The sequence below is a fragment of the Geotrypetes seraphini genome, chromosome 6 (genome assembly GCF_902459505.1).
Source record: "Geotrypetes seraphini chromosome 6, aGeoSer1.1, whole genome shotgun sequence".
In the NCBI taxonomy this organism is placed as follows: domain Eukaryota; kingdom Metazoa; phylum Chordata; class Amphibia; order Gymnophiona; family Dermophiidae; genus Geotrypetes; species Geotrypetes seraphini.
In genome coordinates, this window is record NC_047089.1 from 34,652,252 (window position 1) to 34,674,198 (window position 21,947).

At 43.8% G+C, this 21,947-nt stretch overlaps 1 protein-coding gene across 3 annotated transcripts in view; it reads left to right on the forward strand.

The window, feature by feature from the left end:
* DYNC2H1 (dynein cytoplasmic 2 heavy chain 1) overlaps positions 1–21,947 on the forward strand; it is a 499,560-nt gene that overhangs the window by 209,795 nt on the left and 267,818 nt on the right. For all 3 annotated transcript variants that reach the window (XM_033947955.1, XM_033947953.1, XM_033947954.1), the window contains exons 39-44: positions 290–497; positions 9,563–9,692; positions 11,171–11,326; positions 12,944–13,203; positions 16,877–17,123; positions 19,878–20,029. In XM_033947955.1, the coding sequence (XP_033803846.1) occupies positions 290–497; positions 9,563–9,692; positions 11,171–11,326; positions 12,944–13,203; positions 16,877–17,123; positions 19,878–20,029 (1,153 nt within the window). The remainder of the gene's footprint in view (positions 1–289; positions 498–9,562; positions 9,693–11,170; positions 11,327–12,943; positions 13,204–16,876; positions 17,124–19,877; positions 20,030–21,947) is intronic.

Below are 21,947 nucleotides of genomic sequence, written 5' to 3' on the forward strand. Positions count from 1 at the left end.
GGGTGGGGGGGAGTTAGGACATCAAAAAGGCTGTTCTAACTTTTCCTTTGTCTAGCTCCTGTAACCTGATATTCAGTTCCTATGCCCAGGTATGGTCTGGTGTTGAATATCCAGGCTCAGCAGCTTAAAATCCATTAAAGGCTGAATATTGCCCTTCCTATATTCAAACTCAACACGTTTGTTAGAACAAATGAGATTTGTTTTGAAGTGCTCTTTGTGGCATGTCTTATTGTGTATGGACTGGATATGTTTACACATATTTATTGGAACTGTGTTTGCTTATAAACAGAAGTCAACTCTTGGATAATTTGTGATGGTGACATTGATCCAGAATGGATTGAATCTTTGAATTCAGTTTTGGATGATAACAGATTGCTCACCATGCCCAGTGGGGAAAGAATTCAGTTTGGCCCCAATGTTAACTTTGTGTTTGAAACACATGATCTGAGTAGCGCCTCTCCTGCCACAATATCAAGAATGGGAATGATTTTCTTGAGGTGAGAATAGGACATTTAAATTTGTTACTTATTCCCTTCCTTTATAAAGAGTGCTTAAATGACAACATTTTTGAATTATATATAATAAGTGGTCCCTAAAGTCTTTATACAAAAACCTTTATGAAATATTGGAAAAAATTAATCATTGGTGATCTGTCAGATAGTTGACTGAACATATATTGAAATCATTTGATATAAAGTTGAACAGCACAATGAAGATACAGTATTTACCTAGAGGCAAGGCAGATTTAACAATGCTGTAGTTTTAGTGAAATTAGATTGTTCAGTATCTATTAACAAAAAGAGTAATATTCAGACAAATTTCCTTGGGTAAACAATGCTTTACCTGTGGAAATGGCTACTGTAAAATTACCACTTTTAATTTGTATTTTCTCCGAGGTCAAGCAGGCATTATATTCTCACATGAGGGTGAGAACCCAATCCAGGGAACCCAATATGGACACTTAAAAATAATTTTTTTGGCAGTGCCTATACCAAGTGCGTGCTGGTGTCTTCCCACCCAATGTCTGCTCACAGAACCATCAGTCCATTTTCCATAGAGGTGAGAAGCTGTGTCCCCAGTTCTCTCTTCAGTGCATCAAACTTTTATCCTTATTTTTTGCATTCCTGTACTTATTTTTCATTATTTTCCCCCTAATTTGTTGTTTTTATTGTGTTCCAATATTTTTTTCATAACTTTGGTTCATGTCTGTGAATTTTTCATTTTCTGGCCTTTGGGCCACTCTGGACCCTTTTTTCCCTTGGGAGCATTGATTGTTTTCGGCATCCTAGTTATTCAACCTCCCCAGGTCATTGAGCCGTTTAACTTAGCGTCAACCTTTTTCCCTTCCATGTCAAAGAGGGTAATAAATGATTTTAAGAAATATTCTGGATGTAACTGGACCATTTCAGGCTCTGAACCACATAATTTGTGTATCCAGTGTCTAAGTCTTGAACATTGGGATATTAGCTGTGTTTTCTGCCTCTGTATACAAAAGAGGACACTGAGGCCCTGATTCTGCAAAGTGCGTCCCGATTTTAGGCAGCTGTAGGCGTGCGTCCTATAGCTGTCTAATCAGCCTATTGGGATGCACGTTTAAAAAAAAAATGCTTCCAAGTCAGGCCGCCTATATTGAAGACGTGCCGGGAGCCTAGGGAGGCCCGCAAGACCACCTAAGCTCGCCTAGGCATCCCTATGCATCTCCCCAGTAGAAGAAGAGACGCTTACAATGTAGGCCAGCAAAATGCTGGCCTACATTGTAAGTAGACGCGGCCGCTATACTTATCACGGCAAGGGATCTCCCTGCCACGATAAGTATAGTGGCCACCTGTCCAATCGCTGGCAGGAGAGTGCTAAACCCCTCCTACCGGAAGGCCACACCCCCTCTGGACCCCCCCATGCTAACGCCTCCCCCTGCGCTACCCCTGCGGTGCCTAGAGCCTGGGCCAATCAGGCCTTAGTCTTAGCAGGGATGGGCTGAGAAGGGCGGGCCCACCTCATTTCGACGAGGCAGGCCTGCCGGCTGCACGGCAGCAAGACCCGTCCGTCCGGCTAATAATTAGATGTTAGTTGGGGGAAGGTTAGGGGGGTCATCGGGGGGGTGGTAGCGCGGGGGGGGGCGTTAGCAGGAGGGGGTGCGGCCTTCCGGCAGGAGGGGTTGGGCATCCTCCTGTCAGCGATCTGTTCACAAGAGTCATAGAACAATGACCATACAAATATTGCTTCAGAAAAAAAAAATCTCATTTGTGAGTGTCAAATGACACAGGCCTTCCCATTTCCAGCCACATGTCTAACACTGTCCCAACCTGTGCAAAGAAAGTTAGCAGTTCTGACCCTCACATAGTTGATTTCTTTTAGGAAGGCAATATTCAGTGAGGGGTGGCCTACTGGTAGTGCTGCTGCATCTACATCCAGAGGTTGTGGGAACACATCTCAAGGCTGCTCCCTGTGTCCCTGGCCAGGTTACTTAATCTTAACATTGGCCTATATGTAAACCCATTTGAATGTGTAGCCCCATAAAAGCAATATAGAAATCCCATTCCCATTTTCTTAACTTGTCAATCATTACTGGGTCTTCATCACATTCCATTCAATGGTTTTATGTTATCATTTCTAGGAGTTTCCAGAGCTGCTGATAGCTCATTTTCATAGATCTGAGGAGGGGTACCCCTTTTTTGTGGTAAACATAGGCTCATCAAATGCATGTCTCCCTACCCTAGTCACAGGATTGGGGCACACATGTTTTCATAAAATAATTGCACACTGTCACTTTAACCATCACCTTATTAGCTTCTCTACATCACATATCTACACTTGCAATCATTGGCAGAGAATGTGGGGACACCATTTCACACAACAGCCAGTAACATCAAGTAGGTTGATAATGTCCTACCACATATATTCATATGTCCCAATGAGATGCAGTTGGTAAAGTCCACAGAATATGGTAATGGATAAACCTTGTGATGTCCTTTCAGTCGTTGGGATTCTGCCAGCTACTTGTGAGCTGCCCTGGATACTGTTGGAAACATGATCTGTGCCTCAGTGCACCATTAGCCTGCCCAATATCACTTTTTACCCTTCTACAGTTACAGAGGCTCCTGAAAAATGGCTAGTAGCTGCTGCAAAAGCCCTACCATCTCCTGTAAGAGCTGCCTCTGGTCATCAAACCCCTGTTGCATGTCCTGGCACAGCTGGCCCACTAGCTGCATGAGCTGTATATTGCCTTCATGGGGGGGAAGGGTGACTCTTGGGGATACTCCCAGGACAGCAGGGCATTGGGGCTGGGTAGCTGCCTCCATACCCCTATCTTCATCCACTTCCAGAGGTGGCATGTCTGCGTAGATGTCTTCTGAGACCTCCCACAAACCCTGGTCTACTACCACATCCTCCACCTGCTACACTATCACATCCTTCACCACCTCCACCCCTGCCACATCCTCTGCTGCTCCTCTGCATCCTCCTCCACCGCAACATCTTCCGCAGCATCCTACACTGCCTCATGGGCTACCTCCTGGATCACCTCCTGGGCCAGCTCCTCAGAAGCAAGCTGTCCTTGGCTTGTGTGTGGTAAGAACATGAAGTTAGGATGACCACATCATGTTTGGGTTGCATACTAGAACAGCTGGCAGGGAATGGCACAGGTCTGCTCTGAGGGGTGGCAGCAATGACATGATGTAAGATAGAACCATGATAGGTGGCCTGGCAGTGTGAAAGAGGGTGGGGCAGTGCAGCAATGAAGCACAGATAGGATGAATATATACTGGCATGCAGGTTTCAGAGTTTCTGGTATGTCTTACAACCTGTGCAACTGACTGTGGTATGTGCAATGAGTTCAATATGGGTATGTGTGAGGGGTTATCAGTTGAAAGGGCCAGGGATTTAATGAGTGGCCTCTTGTTACTGTGTTGTCTTTTATCTATTTCCCTTCTGTCAGTTGATGCTGTGGTGTAGTGGTTTAGGATGAGATGCTGCAGTGCCAGGGTTTGGGAGGTTTGATACCCACTATTGCTGAATGTGTTTTTTTTTTGTGGGGTTTTTGCCAAGCTGGAGCAATGAATAATATATGAATGCATGAGAGAATGTATCTGTTATAACCAATGGGTGCTGTGCATACATGCCTTCCTTCCTTCCTACCGCAATTCTTCCCATGTCATTTCATTGTCGATTGTCCTGGGGATAGCAAGTGCAGAGAAGTAGTAGGAACATGACATCTAGGACATGATGGGAGACCTGGCCAGCTGTAGAGGTGCTGGGGGTGGGGGGATGACTTACATGGTGATTCTAGGATTCATGGAGGCTGAGGCACTGTTTTGTTCACCGGATTAGGGCCAGGTTATCTCTGTTCACCCTCATGTATCTGCGCTTGAGGAATTACAGGTCCCTGTACACACCAAAGTGCCTGCAAAAACAACATTGTGGAGAATGGGGTCAGGTGGCAGGCCTTTGTTTCCACCAATCAAATGTATGCAGGGTTATGAGGGTACTGAGCACATTATATTTATCATGACTATTTTGATGATGTAGGTACATAACAATATATTGGCAAGCAAATGTTTATATATATTATTTATTTATTTCTTCCATTTGTGCGTCACACATACCTATACAAGCTCTAGGCGACATTATAGAGGAAAGGGTTAGAAAAGGGTAGGGAGGACTATGGAGGGCAGGAAGGAGAGAAGCATGTAGAATATTTCATAGAAATTCCTAACTTTACAGATAGGAGCACCATCTATGTAAATGATATGTAAATGAATCAAAGTAATATGTAAAGAGGAATAGAAGGGAGGAACTGTTAAACAATAGAATTCAGTTAATAAAATAAAAAGAATAGGGGTAAAAACAATGGAATAAAATTTAAAATAATTCATAAACTGGAAGAGAAAATTGAAAGCCAAAATAAGTCTGGCAGAAGTCCAATTTCCTGAAGCAGCTCTGTTGCCTCAGCATATTTTAAATAATCCCAATGGCAAAAGTCCAGAGAGGACAGATATGAGCTTGGGCTTTCCAGCTGCTGCAGCCCTGACTCATCGCTTCCAGGCAGAAGATGCACAGAGATAGAACAATCCAGCGACGGGCCGCACTGCTCTCAGTGGGCGGTGGATGCTCATGGGCAGTTCCCGAAGAATACAGCTCTCTGCCTCCATCAGACAACCGGGAGGAGGAGTCCACGGCATGGTCCCACTCCACTGTGTGTGTATATATATATATATATACAGTGGTGCCTCACACAACGAACTTAATCCGTTCCAGGAGCAAGTTTGTTATGTGAAACGTTCGTTGTGTGAAACGCGTTTTCCCATAAGAATACATGTAAAACAAAATAATTCGTTCTGCAGCATAAAATATGCTAAGATGACATAAAAAAAGATAAATTTTTGGTTATTATTTTTATTTAGATACATCTAAAAACATAATTGTTTTTTAAAACAACACACATTTTTTAAATTTAAAGACAGACTAAGTAGAGTCTAATTTTACAGTGAGAGAGCAGAGTCTCAGCGGCAAAAACTGGGACTTAACTGTTCATTTTTTTTTTTTTCTACCATGTTTCCCCGATGATAAGGCAGGGCCATCAAATAAGACAGCCCCCCCTTTTTAGAAAAAAATGTAAAATAAGGCACCCCCCCGCAAATAAGCCACCCACCGATACCTGCGCTTACCCGAATCGGGTGGTACGGTGGGTGACTCCGTGTGGTCCCTGGCACCCCCGACACGATCGGGGCAAGAGGGAGCTCAAGCCCTCTGGCCCCCCCGACTCCCCGACACGATCGGGGCAAGAGGGAGCTCAAGCCCTCTTGCCCCCCCCGACTCCCCGACACGATCGGGGCAAGAGGGAGCTCAAGCCCTCTTGCCCCCCCCCGACTCCCCGACACGATCGGGGCAAGAGGGAGCTCAAGCCCTCTTGCCCCCCCGACTCCCCGACACGATCGGGGCAAAAGGGAGCTCAAGCCCTCTTGCCCCCCCGACTCCCCGACACGATCGGGGCAAAAGGGAGCCCAAGCCCTCTTGCCCCGCCGATTCCCCAACTCCCCGACAATATCGGGCCAGGAGGGAGCCCAAGTCCTCCTGGCCACGGCGACCCCCTAACCCCACCCTGCACTACATTACGGGCAGGAGGGATCCCAGGCCCTCCTGCCCTCGACGCAAACCCCCCCTCCCCCCAACGACCGCCCCCCCCAAGAACCTCCGACCGCCCCCCCAGCCGACCCGCGACCCCCCTGGCCGACCCCCACGACACCCCAACCCCCTTCCCCGTACCTTTCTGTAGTTGGCCGGACAGACGGGAGCCAAACCCGCCTGTCCGGCAGGCAGCCATCGACGGAATGAGGCCGGATTGGCCCATCCGTCCCAAAGCTCCGCCTACTGGTGGGGCCTAAGGCGCCTGGGCCAATCAGAATAGGCCCGGGAGCCTTAGGTCCCTCCTGGGGGCGGGGCCTGAGGCACATGGTCGGGTTGGGCCCATGTGCCTCAGGCCCCGCCCCCAGGAGGGACCTAAGGCTCCCGGGCCTATTCTGATTGGCCCAGGCGCCTTAGGCCCCACCAGTAGGCGGAGCTATGGGACGGATGGGCCAATCCGGCCTCATTCCGTTGATGGCTGCCTGCCGGACAGGCGGGTTTGGCTCCCGTCTGTCCGGCCAACTACAGAAAGGTACGGGGAAGGGGGTTGGGGGTGTCGTGGGGGTCGGCCAGGGGGGTCGCGGGTCGGCTGGGGGGGCGGTCGGAGGTTCTTGGGGGGGGGCGGTCGTTGGGGGGAGGGGGGGTTTGCGTCGAGGGCAGGAGGGCCTGGGATCCCTCCTGCCCGTAATGTAGTGCAGGGTGGGGTTAGGGGGTCGCCGTGGCCAGGAGGACTTGGGCTCCCTCCTGGCCCGATATTGTCGGGGAGTTGGGGAATCGGCGGGGCAAGAGGGCTTGGGCTCCCTTTTGCCCCGATCGTGTCGGGGAGTCGGGGGGGCAAGAGGGCTTGAGCTCCCTCTTGCCCCGATCGTGTCGGGGAGTCGGGGGGGCAAGAGGGCTTGAGCTCCCTCTTGCCCCGATCGTGTCGGGGAGTCGGGGGGGCAAGAGGGCTTGAGCTCCCTCTTGCCCCGATCGTGTCGGGGAGTCGGGGGGGGGGCAAGAGGGCTTGAGCTCCCTCTTGCCCCGATCGTGTCGGGGAGTCGGGGGGGCAAGAGGGAACCAGGCGGAGAGAGGGCAGTTAAGCGCAGTGCCTGCGCGGAAGGATGCAGCTCGGGCGACTTCGTTGTGTGAAACGAAGTTCGTTGTACGGATCAAGACATAAAGTTCGTTGTGCGCAGCGTTCGCTGTGCGAGGCGTCCGTTATGCGAGGCACCACTGTATATATATATATATATATATATATATATAAATATATATATATATATACACTAGTTTTAACCCGTTACATTAACGGGTGCTAGAATATATGTCTGTGTGTCTTTATTTCTGTCTCTCTCTCCCTCCCGCTGTCTGTCTCTCTCCCTGGCCCCCTTTGTCTGTCTGTCTTTCTGTGTCTCTCCCTGCCCTTGTGTCTTTCTTCTTTTCTTTCTATCTATCTGTCTCTCTCCCTGCCTCCTATGCAGCAGCATTTCTCTCCCACCACTTCCCTGTGCAGCAGCCAAAGCAGCATTCCCTCCCCCTCCATTTCCCTTCCCCCACACCACTTCCCTGTGCAGCAGCAGCGTTTCCCCTACCCCCCTTTCCCTTCCCACGGTCTGGCCTCCTCCCTTAGTCTCTTACTTCCCCCCCTTCCCTTCCCGCGGTCCCAACAAACCTTCCAGCAAATCAGGGCAGTAGAAGGCCCCGAAGCAGCATGTGCAGACGCTGTTTGAATCGGAAGGTTTCAGGACCCATAGCCCTTGCCGGACCCGAAGCGAGCTTTGGGGTTTTTTGGTTTTAATATACGGGCCCAGGAGGAGAAGCTTCAGAGCCAGGGATTAAAGTCCGTTGGGGAAGGGGAGGAGAGCAGCTTCTCTCCCTTCCAGCTCCGGTCCGGCCCCCACTGACGTTGCCCTGGCCAGTTCACACTCCAAAACCATGGGAGACGCGGAGCTGTGCGGCCTCTTCTTTCTTCTGCTGCGAGCGTGGGCCATGCGCATGAGCACTCCTACCTCCGGGTCCCTACAGCGCACAGAAAATGGAAGCACGCAGGTGGGAGTGTGCATGCGCGCTTAGGGCTTTATATTCTTATAATTATTTATTGGCAGACCAATAGCAAGAGATTGCTTGCAAGAAGGGTTGGGGAGGGGGCTAGTTGAGGCCAGGATCATGAGGGTGGTGGCCCTCATATTAAGAGGCCATTGGTGGTATGTAGTCCCCTGATAGTTCTTGAGAATTAACGAGCAAGGGCTACCTGTGTGGGCTTACATATTGATGGGTAGTGGTTGATGCTCACCTATGGAGGGTGTCACGGATACGGGTCCAGGCCCTCGTGGCAACACTATGAAGTAGCCTCTGCTTATGATGTCCAAAGACAGAAGATTCATAGTGCAGGCAGAGCTCCACTAAAGTTTCAGTCTCCCCTAGGGAATAATTAGACTCCCATATTTCCACCATCACACCCACTTTCACTCCCACAATCTCTCACAGACACACTCTCAGACTCTCACACACTCACTCTGGTGGTCACACACTCTCCCTATCACACCCTTTCTCACTGCATGGTCTCTCACTCTCCCAATCTCTCACACAGTCTCTCCTGTCTGTCACACTTATAGTCTCTCACTTTCTCTCACACTGGTACTCTCTGAATCTCTCTCCTCTCACACAATCTCACTCAGAACTTGAATTTTTAGATAGCAAAGAACAAATACCATCACAACAACTCCAAACTCTGCTCCACTACACCCACAAAGAATCATTATGCCATGTGTGTCTAGAGGGTCATATAATTGACCGAACTGGGACGTCTTTCAGTGACATGCTGGATTTCATTTATCTCGGGATGTTTCTACGTAGCATGTTCATTTTTCATATAATCGAACGGTTTAGACATCTTTCGGTTACTGCGTGTTTCTCAGGGACATCCAGCGTTGCCGACATACATGTGTACGTGCGCGCTCTATCCATTATGCCCTTCAGATGCACTGTACAGACTCACAAAGAAGACAGTTCCTACACGAAAGAGCTTACAATGTGAAAAATGTACAAGAGTATGAAGACATTTAGAAACACTGAAACTGATTTGATCTATTTTAACACACCAGGAAAATCTTCTGTGAGCTGTAAGAATGCATTTCTCCTAATGCCATCAACCACTGTTTGTTTTTCTCAATAATAATTTAGCTGTGATTTTTTTCAAACAGATATAGGGCTCCTTTTACTAAGGTACGCTAGCGTTTTTAGCGCATGCTGCAGATTAACGCGCGCTGCCCCCCGCTCTACAGGTAAAAACTAATGCCAGCTCAATGGTGGCGTTAGCGTCTAGCACGCGTGGCAATGCAGCGTGTGCTAAAACCTCTAGCACAGCTTAGTAAAAGGAGCCCATAGTGTATTTTTAGAATTAATAAATTAATTAATAAATTGCACAGATTATTTTAATTTGTTAAATATTTTTCCTATATAGTGATGAAGACACAGACCTTAATTCTTTGATTAAGTCATGGCTAAGAAGTCAGCCTGAAAACTGTAGACATAATCTGGAAAACTGGATTGGAGATTATTTTGAAAGAGCTTTAAACTGGGTTCTGAAGCAAGTAAGTAACCTTTGAGCGTATGACTCGCAAATAACACAATATATGAGTTCTTAAAATTTTCACCTTCAATTTGTATTAGAATGAAGATATAAAATATTTATTATAGGTAAACTGTAATTATTTATGGCTTCTATTATAACACTCAGTTTGATGGCCTCTTTTACAAGTCGTGCTAGTGGCTGCCCTGCATGAACGGCCCCGAATCCCATAGAGATTTAAAGGGCTTCGGGGCTGTTGCCACGCGGCGTTGTAAAAGAGGCAGTGAATTTTTAGTGTTATTTGGAATGATGATGAGAAAAAAAAGTCAAATTTCACCAGAAAATAATAAGCTTTTACTAGTCATGACAGGAGTTGCCATTCAGCATATAACTAATAACTGGAAGAATCATAGTAACCTTAATTATACATTTTGGTGGAATACAATTTGTCATATATTCAAAATGGAAAGAGTAATAGCAATACAAAGAGGGATATATCCTAAATTTATAAAGATATGGGGGCCATTGACAAAATATTGTAGTGAATGAATAGTAGGATGTCTCTTCTTCTTTTCTTCTTTTCAATGCCTTCTTTGTGGCACACATAGAGGGGGGGTAGTGAAAATAATTTTTACACAACATGTTATAATATGGTATACAATATGTATGGGGTGATTGGAAAGTACTTGAAGGGTGGGGGGAGGGAGAGGGGATAAAAATATGTTTAGAATATTATGTATTAGATATAAAAGTGATATTGTGTATTCATTAGTTGTAATTCAATATTTTGTACACTTCATGTAAAATTTGAAAATGAATAAAGAATTATAAAAAAAAAAAAAAAGTAAAAGAGGCAGTGAATCTTTTTATGTCTTTTCTCACATGTACAAAAATAATGACAAATGAGTTAACTGAGGATCTAATTCACCCCCTCTTTTATCAAGCTGCACGAAAGGGTTTTAATGCAGGCTGATAAGGTAAGTGAAAAATGTACAAGCAGGAATTCTATGAGCATCAGAGCATTTGCTGCACCAGCCCGTTCAAAAAATCTCTAGCACAGCTTGCTAAAAGGGGCTGACAATTTATAATATTGGTAAATCATCTAAATTAAACTGGGAATTATTCTTTGCAAATGTGACAATTCTGAAAATGCAATGGAAATTTTTTTTTCACATATCATTTGTCTTTTTGTCCTGTGATGAATATGGTCTCCCGAGGAACTTATGTATTTGTTCACTCCAAGGACAATAAAACTATTGCTTCTAGAACACTTTTTATACAATCCCATTCTGTTTCTGGACAAGTGAGTAGTAAATCCCATCTTGCGTGGTCTAATATGGTCCATATTGAATTCTGAGGTTGGACACATTGGAACGCATAAGACCCATTTCATTGGTAACCTGCCAATTAAACCGTCTGGTATCAATATTTTGGAGTAGTTTCACAGATGTTCACATAAATTGTTGCATTTTAAAAAATGATTTTAACTTTTATCTGCAGAATGATTTTGTGGTAGAAACAAGTCTTGTTGGAACTGTGATGAATGGATTGTCTCACCTGCATGGATGCACTGATCGTGGTCAATTTGTCATCAGCCTGATTAGAGGCCTTGGTGGAAATCTTAATATGAAATCGCGGCAAGAATTTTCAAAGGAGGTAAGGTTATTGTCCAATTTGATCATTTACTTTACACTTCTACAGGGAGGATCTTCTAATAATCAAGTGGCACATTTACTGTCCTCTAATATCTCTACCAGATCTCCCATCTCCTAGAGCAGGGGTAGGCAATTCCGGTCCTCGAGAGCCAGAGCCAGATCAGGTTTTCAGAATATCCACAATAAATATACAAGAGATCGATTTGCATCTCAAGGAGGCAGTGCATGCAAATCCATCTCATACATATTCATGGTGGATATCCTGAAAACCTGACCTGGCTCTGGCTCTCGAGGACCGGAATTGCCTACCACTGTCCTAGAGCATCTACTGTTCCGTCAGTTCTTGAAATAATGTAGAAACTCCCTAATTATAAGGATAAAGGACTTGCTAGGAATTTACAAATTTAAATTTATATGATTTCTATAGTTCTCAGACATTTCAAGATTATGATAAATTATACTTTGTTCTTTTGATACTAACAATTTCACCCTTATCGCTGAGTTTAACTGCTCCATAGTTTTAACTTATACATTTAGGGGCAAATTCTGTATAGGACGCCGATGGCAGTGGCTCAGAATCACACACTGTCTGTCCTAACGGAGAGGCACCTAACAATGCCTAACCACCATGATTCTCCAAACAGCGCCCATGTCAGGCACCAGTTAGAGAATTGCATTGCCATCAGCTGATCTTGGCAAGGGAATCTCCCTGCTGCAATCAGCTGAGAAGCAGCGGCAGGGATCCTCCCCCCCCAAGACTGCAGCAAGAAGAATGCCCAATTCCTCTTCCCCTGAATCCCCTGGCAGGAAGGATGCCCACTCCCTCCTGCCAGAATCCTCAAAACAAGCCCCCCCAAACCATGACAGGTAGAAGGGATGCCCACTGCTTCCTGCCAGCATGCCCCCCTCCAAACCTGGGATGTACGAGGGAGATGCCTAAGGCCCTGATTGGCCTAGGCACCTAAGGTCTCTCCTATAAGGGGGACTTAGGTACCTGGGCCAATCGGAGTCTTAGGCCTCCTTCCCAGTGCATTCTGGGAGGCATAAGGCATAAGGCCTAAGACTCAAATTGGTCAGATACCTAAGGCTACTGTCATGAGCATCCCTCCTGCCTATCGCGGATGGGGGGAGGGGGGTTGGGGGTTCAAGAAGAAGGGAGTGGTCATCCCTCCTGCTGGGGGACTTCAAAGGGGGGTTCAGCAGTGGCTGTAGGAGGGATTGGCTAAGGATACCTAAGGCTACTGTCATGAGCATCCCTCCTGCCATTGACAGTCTCGGGGAGGGGGGGGGGGGGAGGTCCTGCCACTGCCATTCAGCTGATCACGGAAGGGAGATTCCCTTGCAGCAAATATTATTATTAGTTATCATTCTTTTCAAATTGCTATTTTTTTTTCCTAAGGGTGATTATTTTTGGTCATTTGCTTTAAAGATGAGAGACACTTATTGACAATATAGGAACTTACCCTGTAATAGTGACATCACATCCCAAAAAATTGTTTTGCCTATCTAAAGAATGAATTAGGATAAAACTGGTTGGATCATTATCTGATCTGTAAATATACAAAAATAGTCATTTGCAATATAAGTGATTGACATGAAGCATTTTGTGTGTTGAAAGATTTTTAACTGGTCACGCGAATCCCCACCTGACCACCGCAAGCCATTGGATACGTATTATGACCTTAAGCTTGGAAGTTTAATGACATATCAATTGGAAAAACCTGAAAACTTAACTTCGGAGGACTTTAGCAATCCTCAGACACTTCCTGTTGTTCAAACGCCTGATATGCAAAGAAATCTGGATTACTTCAAACCTTGGTTAGGTTTTGACACCAAGCAGCCGTTTATTCTTGTTGGACCTGAAGGATGTGGCAAGGGGTAAGATGTCACTTTTGTACCTTGGACAATTCCTGTGTGATAAATACTCTGTAAGCAGTTTAATACCTCTTCCAAACTGGTATCCTTTATTTATTGTCTGTAGGTTGATGAGGGTATTCAAGTTATATATTATTCCTTGCCTTTTATTTTTAGGCAAAAATATAGCATCTTTATATTGTGTTTGGATTTGCATGTATCTCTATTTATCCTAGGACAAGCAGGCATCATATTCTCACTGATGGGCGATGTCACCGACAGAACCCCGGTACCTTTATCAGGCTTTTTATCCATAAGTGTATGGAAAGAGCTCATAGCACTCGGATGAATTCTGACTGAAGCAGTTTCTAGATTCATGAAAAACCTTTTTCATAGCAAATCACCAATCAAGTCTCCTCCTGTTGCTTGGGATCTCAATATTTCCGCTTTAATGAATTCCTTTTTTGAAATATTGGCATCTTCATCTCTCAAACATCTCACTTGGAAAGTAATAGCTCTCATATCTATCATGTCTGCACATCAAGTCAGTAAACTTCAATCATTTGTGTCAGATCCTCCTTACACAATGTTCTACCACAATAGAGTGGTTCTTTGTATTCATCCAGAGTTCCTCCCAAAATTGTCTCAGAATTTCATCTCAGTCAGTATATAGTATGCCCTGAATTCTTTCCAAGACAACAGCCTCACCCAGGTGAAGCTGTACTCCACACATTGGGTTGTAAACGTATACTAGCTGATTACTTTGATTGGACTAAACCTCACAGAACTTCTACACAGCTGTTCCTGTCATTTGATCCTTGCAGACTTGGAACTCAAGTCACCAAGAGAACCATCTCCACATGGCTAGTGGACTGTATCTCCTTTTGCTATGCTTGGACTGGGCTGACTCTTGAAGGCTTTGTCACTGCACATAAAGTTCAAACAATTGCTACTTCAGCAGCTCATGTACTTTCCACTCCCATTAAGGACATCTTTAAAGCAGCCACCTGGTCCTCAGTTCATACATTCACACTCCACCATTGTTTGAAGAATCATTCCAGATGGGATTGTCAGTTCAGCCAAGCAGTTCTGCAAATTTTATTTTCTACTTAGATGCCAACTTCCTTCCAACCTTTTTGGTTTCACCAGGGTCATGGTAGTTGTCAGTAACCACCTTCTCAAGAGGCATGATCCTGGCAGCTAGTGTGTCCCACATCTGAGAATATGCTGCCTTCTTGTCTTCAGATAAAGCATAATTACTCACCTGTAGCAGGTGTTATCCGATGACAGCAGGCAGATATTCTCACAACCCTCCCACCTCTCCTAATTGGTTTCTTAGCTTTGTTACTGAACTGATGGTCCCGTGAGCCAATGATGGACAGGAAGGCATTGGCACATGAGCAGTATGGGCTGTCTTCAATAGACTTAAAGTGACAGTACACTTTTTGACTCAATACTGGGACTCCCTGGATGACATCACCTATTTGTAAGAATATATGCCTGCTGTCCTCGAAAAACACCTGCTACAGGTGAGTAACTATGCTTACTCTATACCCCAGGCCCATCACAAACAAACAACCCCCCCTCCAACCCACAAACACATATCAGACCCATCAGAAACAGTCTACATCTCACAAAGCAAGGCAGGTTAAACCACAAAGCAGAGCAGTACCAACAATGTCAACCATGTTCTGGGGATGCTGAATAGGACTAAAGTCTTTTGGGAGCTTCACATGTTTGTACTGTGCTCCCCTAGACCATCCAGGATAGCCTGAAACTTCTGAGCTTCCAGTACTAATTCCATAACTAAGGTCTTATTACCATGAGTGACACACAATTTAGTGGGATAAAGGAGTGAAAACTGGATTTTCCGCTGCAGCAGCCCTGAGCAAATTGAAGAAAACACCCTCTGTTGTGCAGCTGCTTGTAGAATAATCTTTGGAGTAGAATTCTATTTTATTTTCATACTAGTCTTATAGCCCATTACATTAACGGGTGCTAAAATATATGTGTATGTGTCTGTCTTTATTTCTTTCACTCTCTCTCCTTAGCCGCTTTCTGTATTTCTTTCTTTCTGTCTTTCTTTTTCCTTGGCTGTCCACCACCACCACTTGCCTACTCCCCCTGTCCATTCTCCCTTCCTTTTATCTCCCCTGTGTCCACCACCACCCCTTCACTACTCCCCTTATCCAGCAGCAGCCCTTCTCCCTTTGTTTTACCTCCCCTCTGTCCATCATCACTTCTTTCTTGCTCCCCCTGTCCAGCAGTAGGTCTCCCTTCCTTTTTCTCCCCCCCGTCCATCAGCACCTCTTCCCCTGTCCAGCAGCACCTCTTTCCTGCTCTCCCTGCCAGCAGTAGGCCTCCCTTCCTTTTTCTTCTCCCTCTGTCCATCAGCACCTATTCCCCTGTCCATCAGCACCTCTTTCCTGCTCTCCCTGTCCAGCAGTAGGCCTCCCTTCCTTTTTCTGCCCCCCCTGTCGTCAGCACCTCTTCCCCTATCCAGCAGCACCCCTTACCTCCTCTTGCGTCTGACCTCTGCCGACAGCCGCCTCAAGCCAGCGCGCGTGCATGAAGCCGACAGCCGCCTCGCCTTGAAGCCCTCCTCCCGGCAGCTGCCGCCAGCGCTGCTTTGTGAAGCCCTCCTCCTGGTAGCCGCCGCTCTGCACCACCTTTCATGCGCCTTAGCGCGCATGCGTACTCTTCCGACCACAGCCCGACATCAGGGAACAGGGAACATGGGGTAAGAGTGCGCATGCGCGCTTAACATTTTATTATATAGATATAAGCAAGTGTCCAGGACTTTCAGGATTACCACTTATGGGCATAGTTAAGGACTCTCAATATCACTAATTAAGGTTTGCCTGTTGAGCTGGATGGTAATCCAGCATGTGCTCCCTTCCAATACACACAGGCCTAAGGTGAGAATCCAATTGCAGCAATTTCTGTAGTCAATGATCCAAGTGTCTCACCAGTTCCTTGTCTTTAACAGTCTCCAGAACACCCACCAACCTTAAGATTATTGCACCTTGATCTGTTCTCGAAGTCTTCCAGTTTTTCTTCCAGATAATCCAGTTTGCTTTGCATTTGATCCCTTGTTGATTCCACAGCTTGCACATGGCCTTCCAAGTCTCTAATCTAGTGCTGATATGCAGCAAACTTGCAACTTCAGCTATCCAGCTTATCCACACCGCTGAAGTAACTTCCACTGACACCTCTGACACCCATATTGTGCTCACTGAAAGCTCCTTCTCTGAGCCTCCTCCATTTTAGGATTTATTTGCTTTCTGCAGTCTTTATCTTTTTTCTTTACCTGAGTAAACATACTCATGGAAATATCTCTTGAAGTCTGCCCATGCTGCTCCAAGTAGAAATTCTCTCTAATGCTGTTAAAACAAATGAGGATTTTTGGTTGATTAGGTACAGATCATCAGGCAGGTAGCAGGAGCTTCAGCGATTGTCTGCTCCATGGCATAGTTTCACAGGACCCCCTTAAGAAGCTTTATAAAAGTATACCCCATACCTATATACTTGTTTAGTGAGCCTTTTAGAATATTATTGTTATTATATCACTCAGTTTGATTTGTTAATTTGGTTAGCATATAGTTAAGCCAAACTAAAATTGGGATGCCCAGTTAATGATAAATATATTTTCTATTACAGAATTTTTAAAATTACTGTCTGGATTTATTTTGTTCAGGCTCCTTCTTCGTTATGCTTTTTCACAACTTCGATCCACACAGATTGCTACAGTTCACTGTAGTGCACAGACGTCTTCTCATCATGTACTACAAAAACTGAGCCAGACTTGCTTGGTAATTAGTACCAATACTGGACGAGTTTATAGGCCAAAAGACTGTGAAAGACTGGTGCTCTACTTAAAAGACATCAACCTTCCTAAACCTGATAAATGGGGAACTAGCACTCTTGTAGCTTTTTTGCAACAGGTAAGAACATTTAAATTTAAACGGTATAGGATTTGATTGTATTTAGAGTAATGTAACACTTTAGAAGACTGCTTTAATAGACTAGGAGGTTCAAAACATCTAAATACTTAACACATACCCTATAAAGTACATATTAGTAAAAAGGAAACACAGATAGTGTTTCTCATTACACGTTTTCAGATTGAGTCAAATCACTTCAACTGTTATATCAAAAACACTTTCACAATGCACTAAAGTGACTTATGAGAGTAATTACGCAAAACCTTTTGTTAGTTCCCCCTTGCATTAGGGAGTTTTTCTAAAGCTTAAAAAACTAACATTAACTAGCCAGGAGAGGAACATCAAAGATTTAATTCAGGAAGGTAGAATATCATACATTTTTTCATATTTTTTTAACTTAAGTAATATGAGATTGCCATATTTTTTTGCTTAAGTAATTTGAGATTGATCAAACCCTCAAAATGTGATGCAGACATCACTTGCTTCATGTTGCATCACATTTTGAGACTTTGACTAAAATCAGTAACTTGAAATTGTAGTCAGTTATTTTTTAAGTTTAAAGACATTTTATGAAAAATTGATCATATTTTTAGAAGTATTATGGACTCTTTAAACCAAAGATTGATATACTTGTTTATCAAATTTATAGCCCTCTTCCATGCAAAGTTCTGGACAGGTGACAATAATTACACAATACATAGCAACAAAAACAAAATCATTATCAATGATGGAATGTTTCAATAAATATAAGGCAGTGAGAAGTTGTACTATATTATACTCCATGTTACATTACATTACATTAGAGTTTTCTATTCCGCCATTACCTTGCGGTTCAAGGCGGATTACAAAAGAGATGAAAAATGTTGGGCTACAATGGAAGAATATTTGTCCTTTCTAGAGAGGTAAAGAGTGGGTTATGTAGTTTCTGTGTGGTGGGAAGAGGGGGGAGGGAGGAGGGTAAGTTTGATGTTAGGGCTGTTTCAGGAATTTCTTGAAGAGTATAGTTTTTATTTCTTTACTGAACATCTTGTAGTCTGGTGTCGCTATCAGTAGATTGGAGATTTGGTTATCTAGTTTAGCTGCTTGAGTGGCCAGGAGGCCGTCGTATAGTTTTTTCCGTTTTACTTCTTTGATCGAGGGATGTGTGAATTGGGTGTGTGTTTTTCTATGATTGAGGTGATTTGGATGAGGCGGTTATTCAGGTAAGTTGGGCTGTCTCCGTTTAAGGTTTTAAATAACATACAGTAGAATTTAAATAGTATTCTTTCTTGGATTGGTAGCCAATGTAAGTTGATGTATGCTTCTGTAATATGGTCGTGTTTTCTCAATGAGTAGATGAGTCTCAGAGCTGTATTTTGGATTGTTTGTAGTTGTTTAGTCATTGTAGCAGGGCAGGAAAGGTAGAGGATGTTGTAGTAATCTAATAGACTTAGAATTAGGGATTGTGCTATAAGCTTGAATTGTGTTTTTTTGAAGAATTTTCTGACTTGTCTTAGGTTTCTCATAACTGCGAAGGATTTCTGTATTGTTTTATTTATTTGCGGTGCAGCATCGGTCTATAGTCATTCCTAGTAGTTTTATGATAGTTTGAATGGGATAGTTGATTGTGTTAATTTCTATATTGGTTTAGGTTCCGTGGTCCATTTATTTTTTTCTGTTTAATTAGCAAGTTTCTGTGTGGCACTTTATTGCTGCAGATATAATAGGTATGGAGTAAGCATTTATTATTACTTTATAAAGAAAATATAGATGCCTTTGGGGTCCTTTTACAAAGCTGCAGTAAAATGTGCCCTCAGTTTACATCTAGGTAGGTTTTCCCTCTGTGCTAAGACCATTTTTTTTATCACAGCTGGAAAATGGCCATACAACATGAAGCAAGCAATGTCAGCATTAGTGCACAGCCATTAAACACATGAGTATTTCTGAAATCTGTTTTGTAAGTGGCAAGGTTCATGAGGTAATCCTACACCATGCAGTTAGTGCATGGTACTGTAGCTGCGCTAACTGATTTAACACATGGATGGATGCTTACTTAAAAAAAATAAAAAATAGTGCACCAATTCATACATGTACATTTGGCCCCTCTGCGTCTTTTATAAAATAGACACCCAGATCCAGTCCCAGTAATGTGCAAATGCCAACCTACTCATTCAAACCTGGCCTCTGGGGCCTTAGTATAAAACCCAAAGAAATCAGGAGTGTAGGGGGAGGGGTGATTTTTTAAAATGAGGATTAGGGGGTGGGGGAAATCTTGGGGGAATAATGAATTTGTACAGCAGAGGAATGTAGGAAGGAGCAGGTCATTTTTGTGAATAAGCAGGCCCTTTACAATATAGTACGCTGAGCTTGTTATTATGAGTTTTTGCAGTCAGGGAACATACATTATACTTGTCCTCTGCAATGACAAATAAATCACCTTGAAATTTGCTAACCTGTTGTACTGATGTTGTACATGTTAAAAAATCCCATGCTTTTGTTTTTCTGATTTAATTAATAAATAGGCCTCAACTTGTACCCCATATAACTGAAGATGAAGTAACTTGCCCAAGGTTACAAGGAACATCAGAGGAAGAGGATTTAAATCATAAATTCCCTTGTGCTTGGCCCAGTGCTCCAATCACTAGCCCACTCCTCCACTACCATTTTAGAAAAAAAAAAAGTTACCTGAGTATATTTTTATTATATTGCAATTTAGATTATATTTTTAATATTATGAATTTTTATGAATTTTACTTTTTTGTGTTCTTTTAAAAGGTGTTGACATATTATGGATTTTATGATGAGAACCTTGAGTGGGTTGGCTTAGAAAACATTCAGATTGTGGCTTCCATGTCTGCTGGTGGAACAGTAGGAAGGCATAAACTTACATCTAGATTTACATCTGTGGTCCGAATTTGTGCTGTGGAGTAAGTGTCTAAATTAGATCAAATTATTAGCCATGTCAGTCTGAGATCTGAGATGGATATGTGGTTATCTCTTGATCGAGTGACACAGATGTGATATGCTGAAACACAAGTTGCTGCCATCTTGGTAGTGGGTCCACTAATTTGGCAAAATTGCCTGGACCATTATTAACTTATAGGATGCAGCAATTTAAGAGATATCTGAAAACACATTTATTTATGCATGCCTGCTTGACTTCATGAGTGAATACAGTGAAAACTGATAGCAAATAGCACTGACTTATTTTATTGTAACATTTTAGTTAGATGTTTGTATGCAATTTGTGAGTATATATGTCTATTTAGAACCCAATTAGATATTTAGGCAGGATATATGTCTTAAAAATTAACCCCTTTTTTTTACAAAGCTGCAGCTGCTGCTATGATAATAGCTCTGACTTCCATAGGGAATTAATGGACGTCAGCGTGTTTGCTAGTGTGGCTTTGTAAAAGAGGTTCTAAATACATAAATAGATTAAATATTGAATATTTTAGGGATAAATATTCAGCCAGTGGCAGTGCACGTTTTGCTGAGCAATTGAATAATCGGTTTATGTGATACTAGCTAACACATGGCCATTAAGTTGATATTCAAAATTTGACTGACAATGGGTTGCCACATAAATATAAGACTGTTTTTATGCATTCTCATTTGTGCAGCTATCCTGACTTACTGGGATAGCAGTTACACCACTGGACATCAGGGGGCACTAGTCCAAGAGTTAGCCATTTTAAGGGAGGTGAGATAACCCTGCTGAGTCATGGGGGTGGGACTCAAATAGGAGTTCATATGCCTCAGAGTGGAGTGAGTTGAAGAGGTCCCACATGACTCTGACACTGGCTCTGCTGATCCAGCCACAAGAATCTTGGCTCAAGATGTCCAGAGGGTACTTCATGTGCCTTCATCTTCATCAGACAGAGATACCCTAGCTAATCTCATACCTAATCCTTCAAAAAATGATACCTTCTTTGTCAATACTCTCTAGACCAGTACAGCTTCACTGATGGGTAATAACTCATGACTAGCAGGTGGAGACTGAGACCAAACTTTTGGTTAGAGTACTTAATAGCTGTCCCTCCCAGTGGCGTACCTAGCATATGTGACACCCAGGGCCCATCATTTTCTGTACGAAAAACATGATTTTTAGTAACAAGCCACATGTCACACATGAGTACCTAGGAAAAGGCAGCATCTTACATATGCAGTGAGCAGTACAACATCAATATACCCATTGTAAAACTAAACAAGCCAGACTAGTACAGATCAATCCTACACCATCAATCCTAACAGAAAACCATGTCTTTCGAACACACAGAACACAGAAAATACCTTCGCCTAGTATGGAATATGTCATCACAAACTAACCCCTCCCTCTTTTACAAAACTGTAGACAAAGGTTAAATTGAACCAGCAAGAAGCTGGACTCTGCATACAATGCAACACCAAATAAATAGAAAATTTTTGTTCTTCCTTTGTCTTCTCTGGTTTCTGCTTTCCTCATCTTCTTGTTACTCTCTTCCTTCCATTCACTGTCTGCCATCTCTCTGCCCCTATATGGCATCTTCTCTCCCCCTTCCAGAAACCGTTTGCCTCCCCCTTCCATCTCTCCTTTCACCCCCATTGGTCTGGCATCTCTCTCCTCTCCTTCCCTCTCCCACACCTCTCTTCTGCAATCCCTTTCTTCCCTCATTTTCCTTTTCAGTTTATTTTCTGCATCCATCCAGATTACGTTCTTACTACCCTCTCATCAATTTCCTTTTTTACTGTCTACCGACACCTCGCCACCTCTTTCCCTCACCCCCTCCAGTATTTCCCTAACTCAATCCTTTTCCCCCATCATGTGCCCTCCTTTTATTTATCCCCTCCTTCCATCCTCTGCCC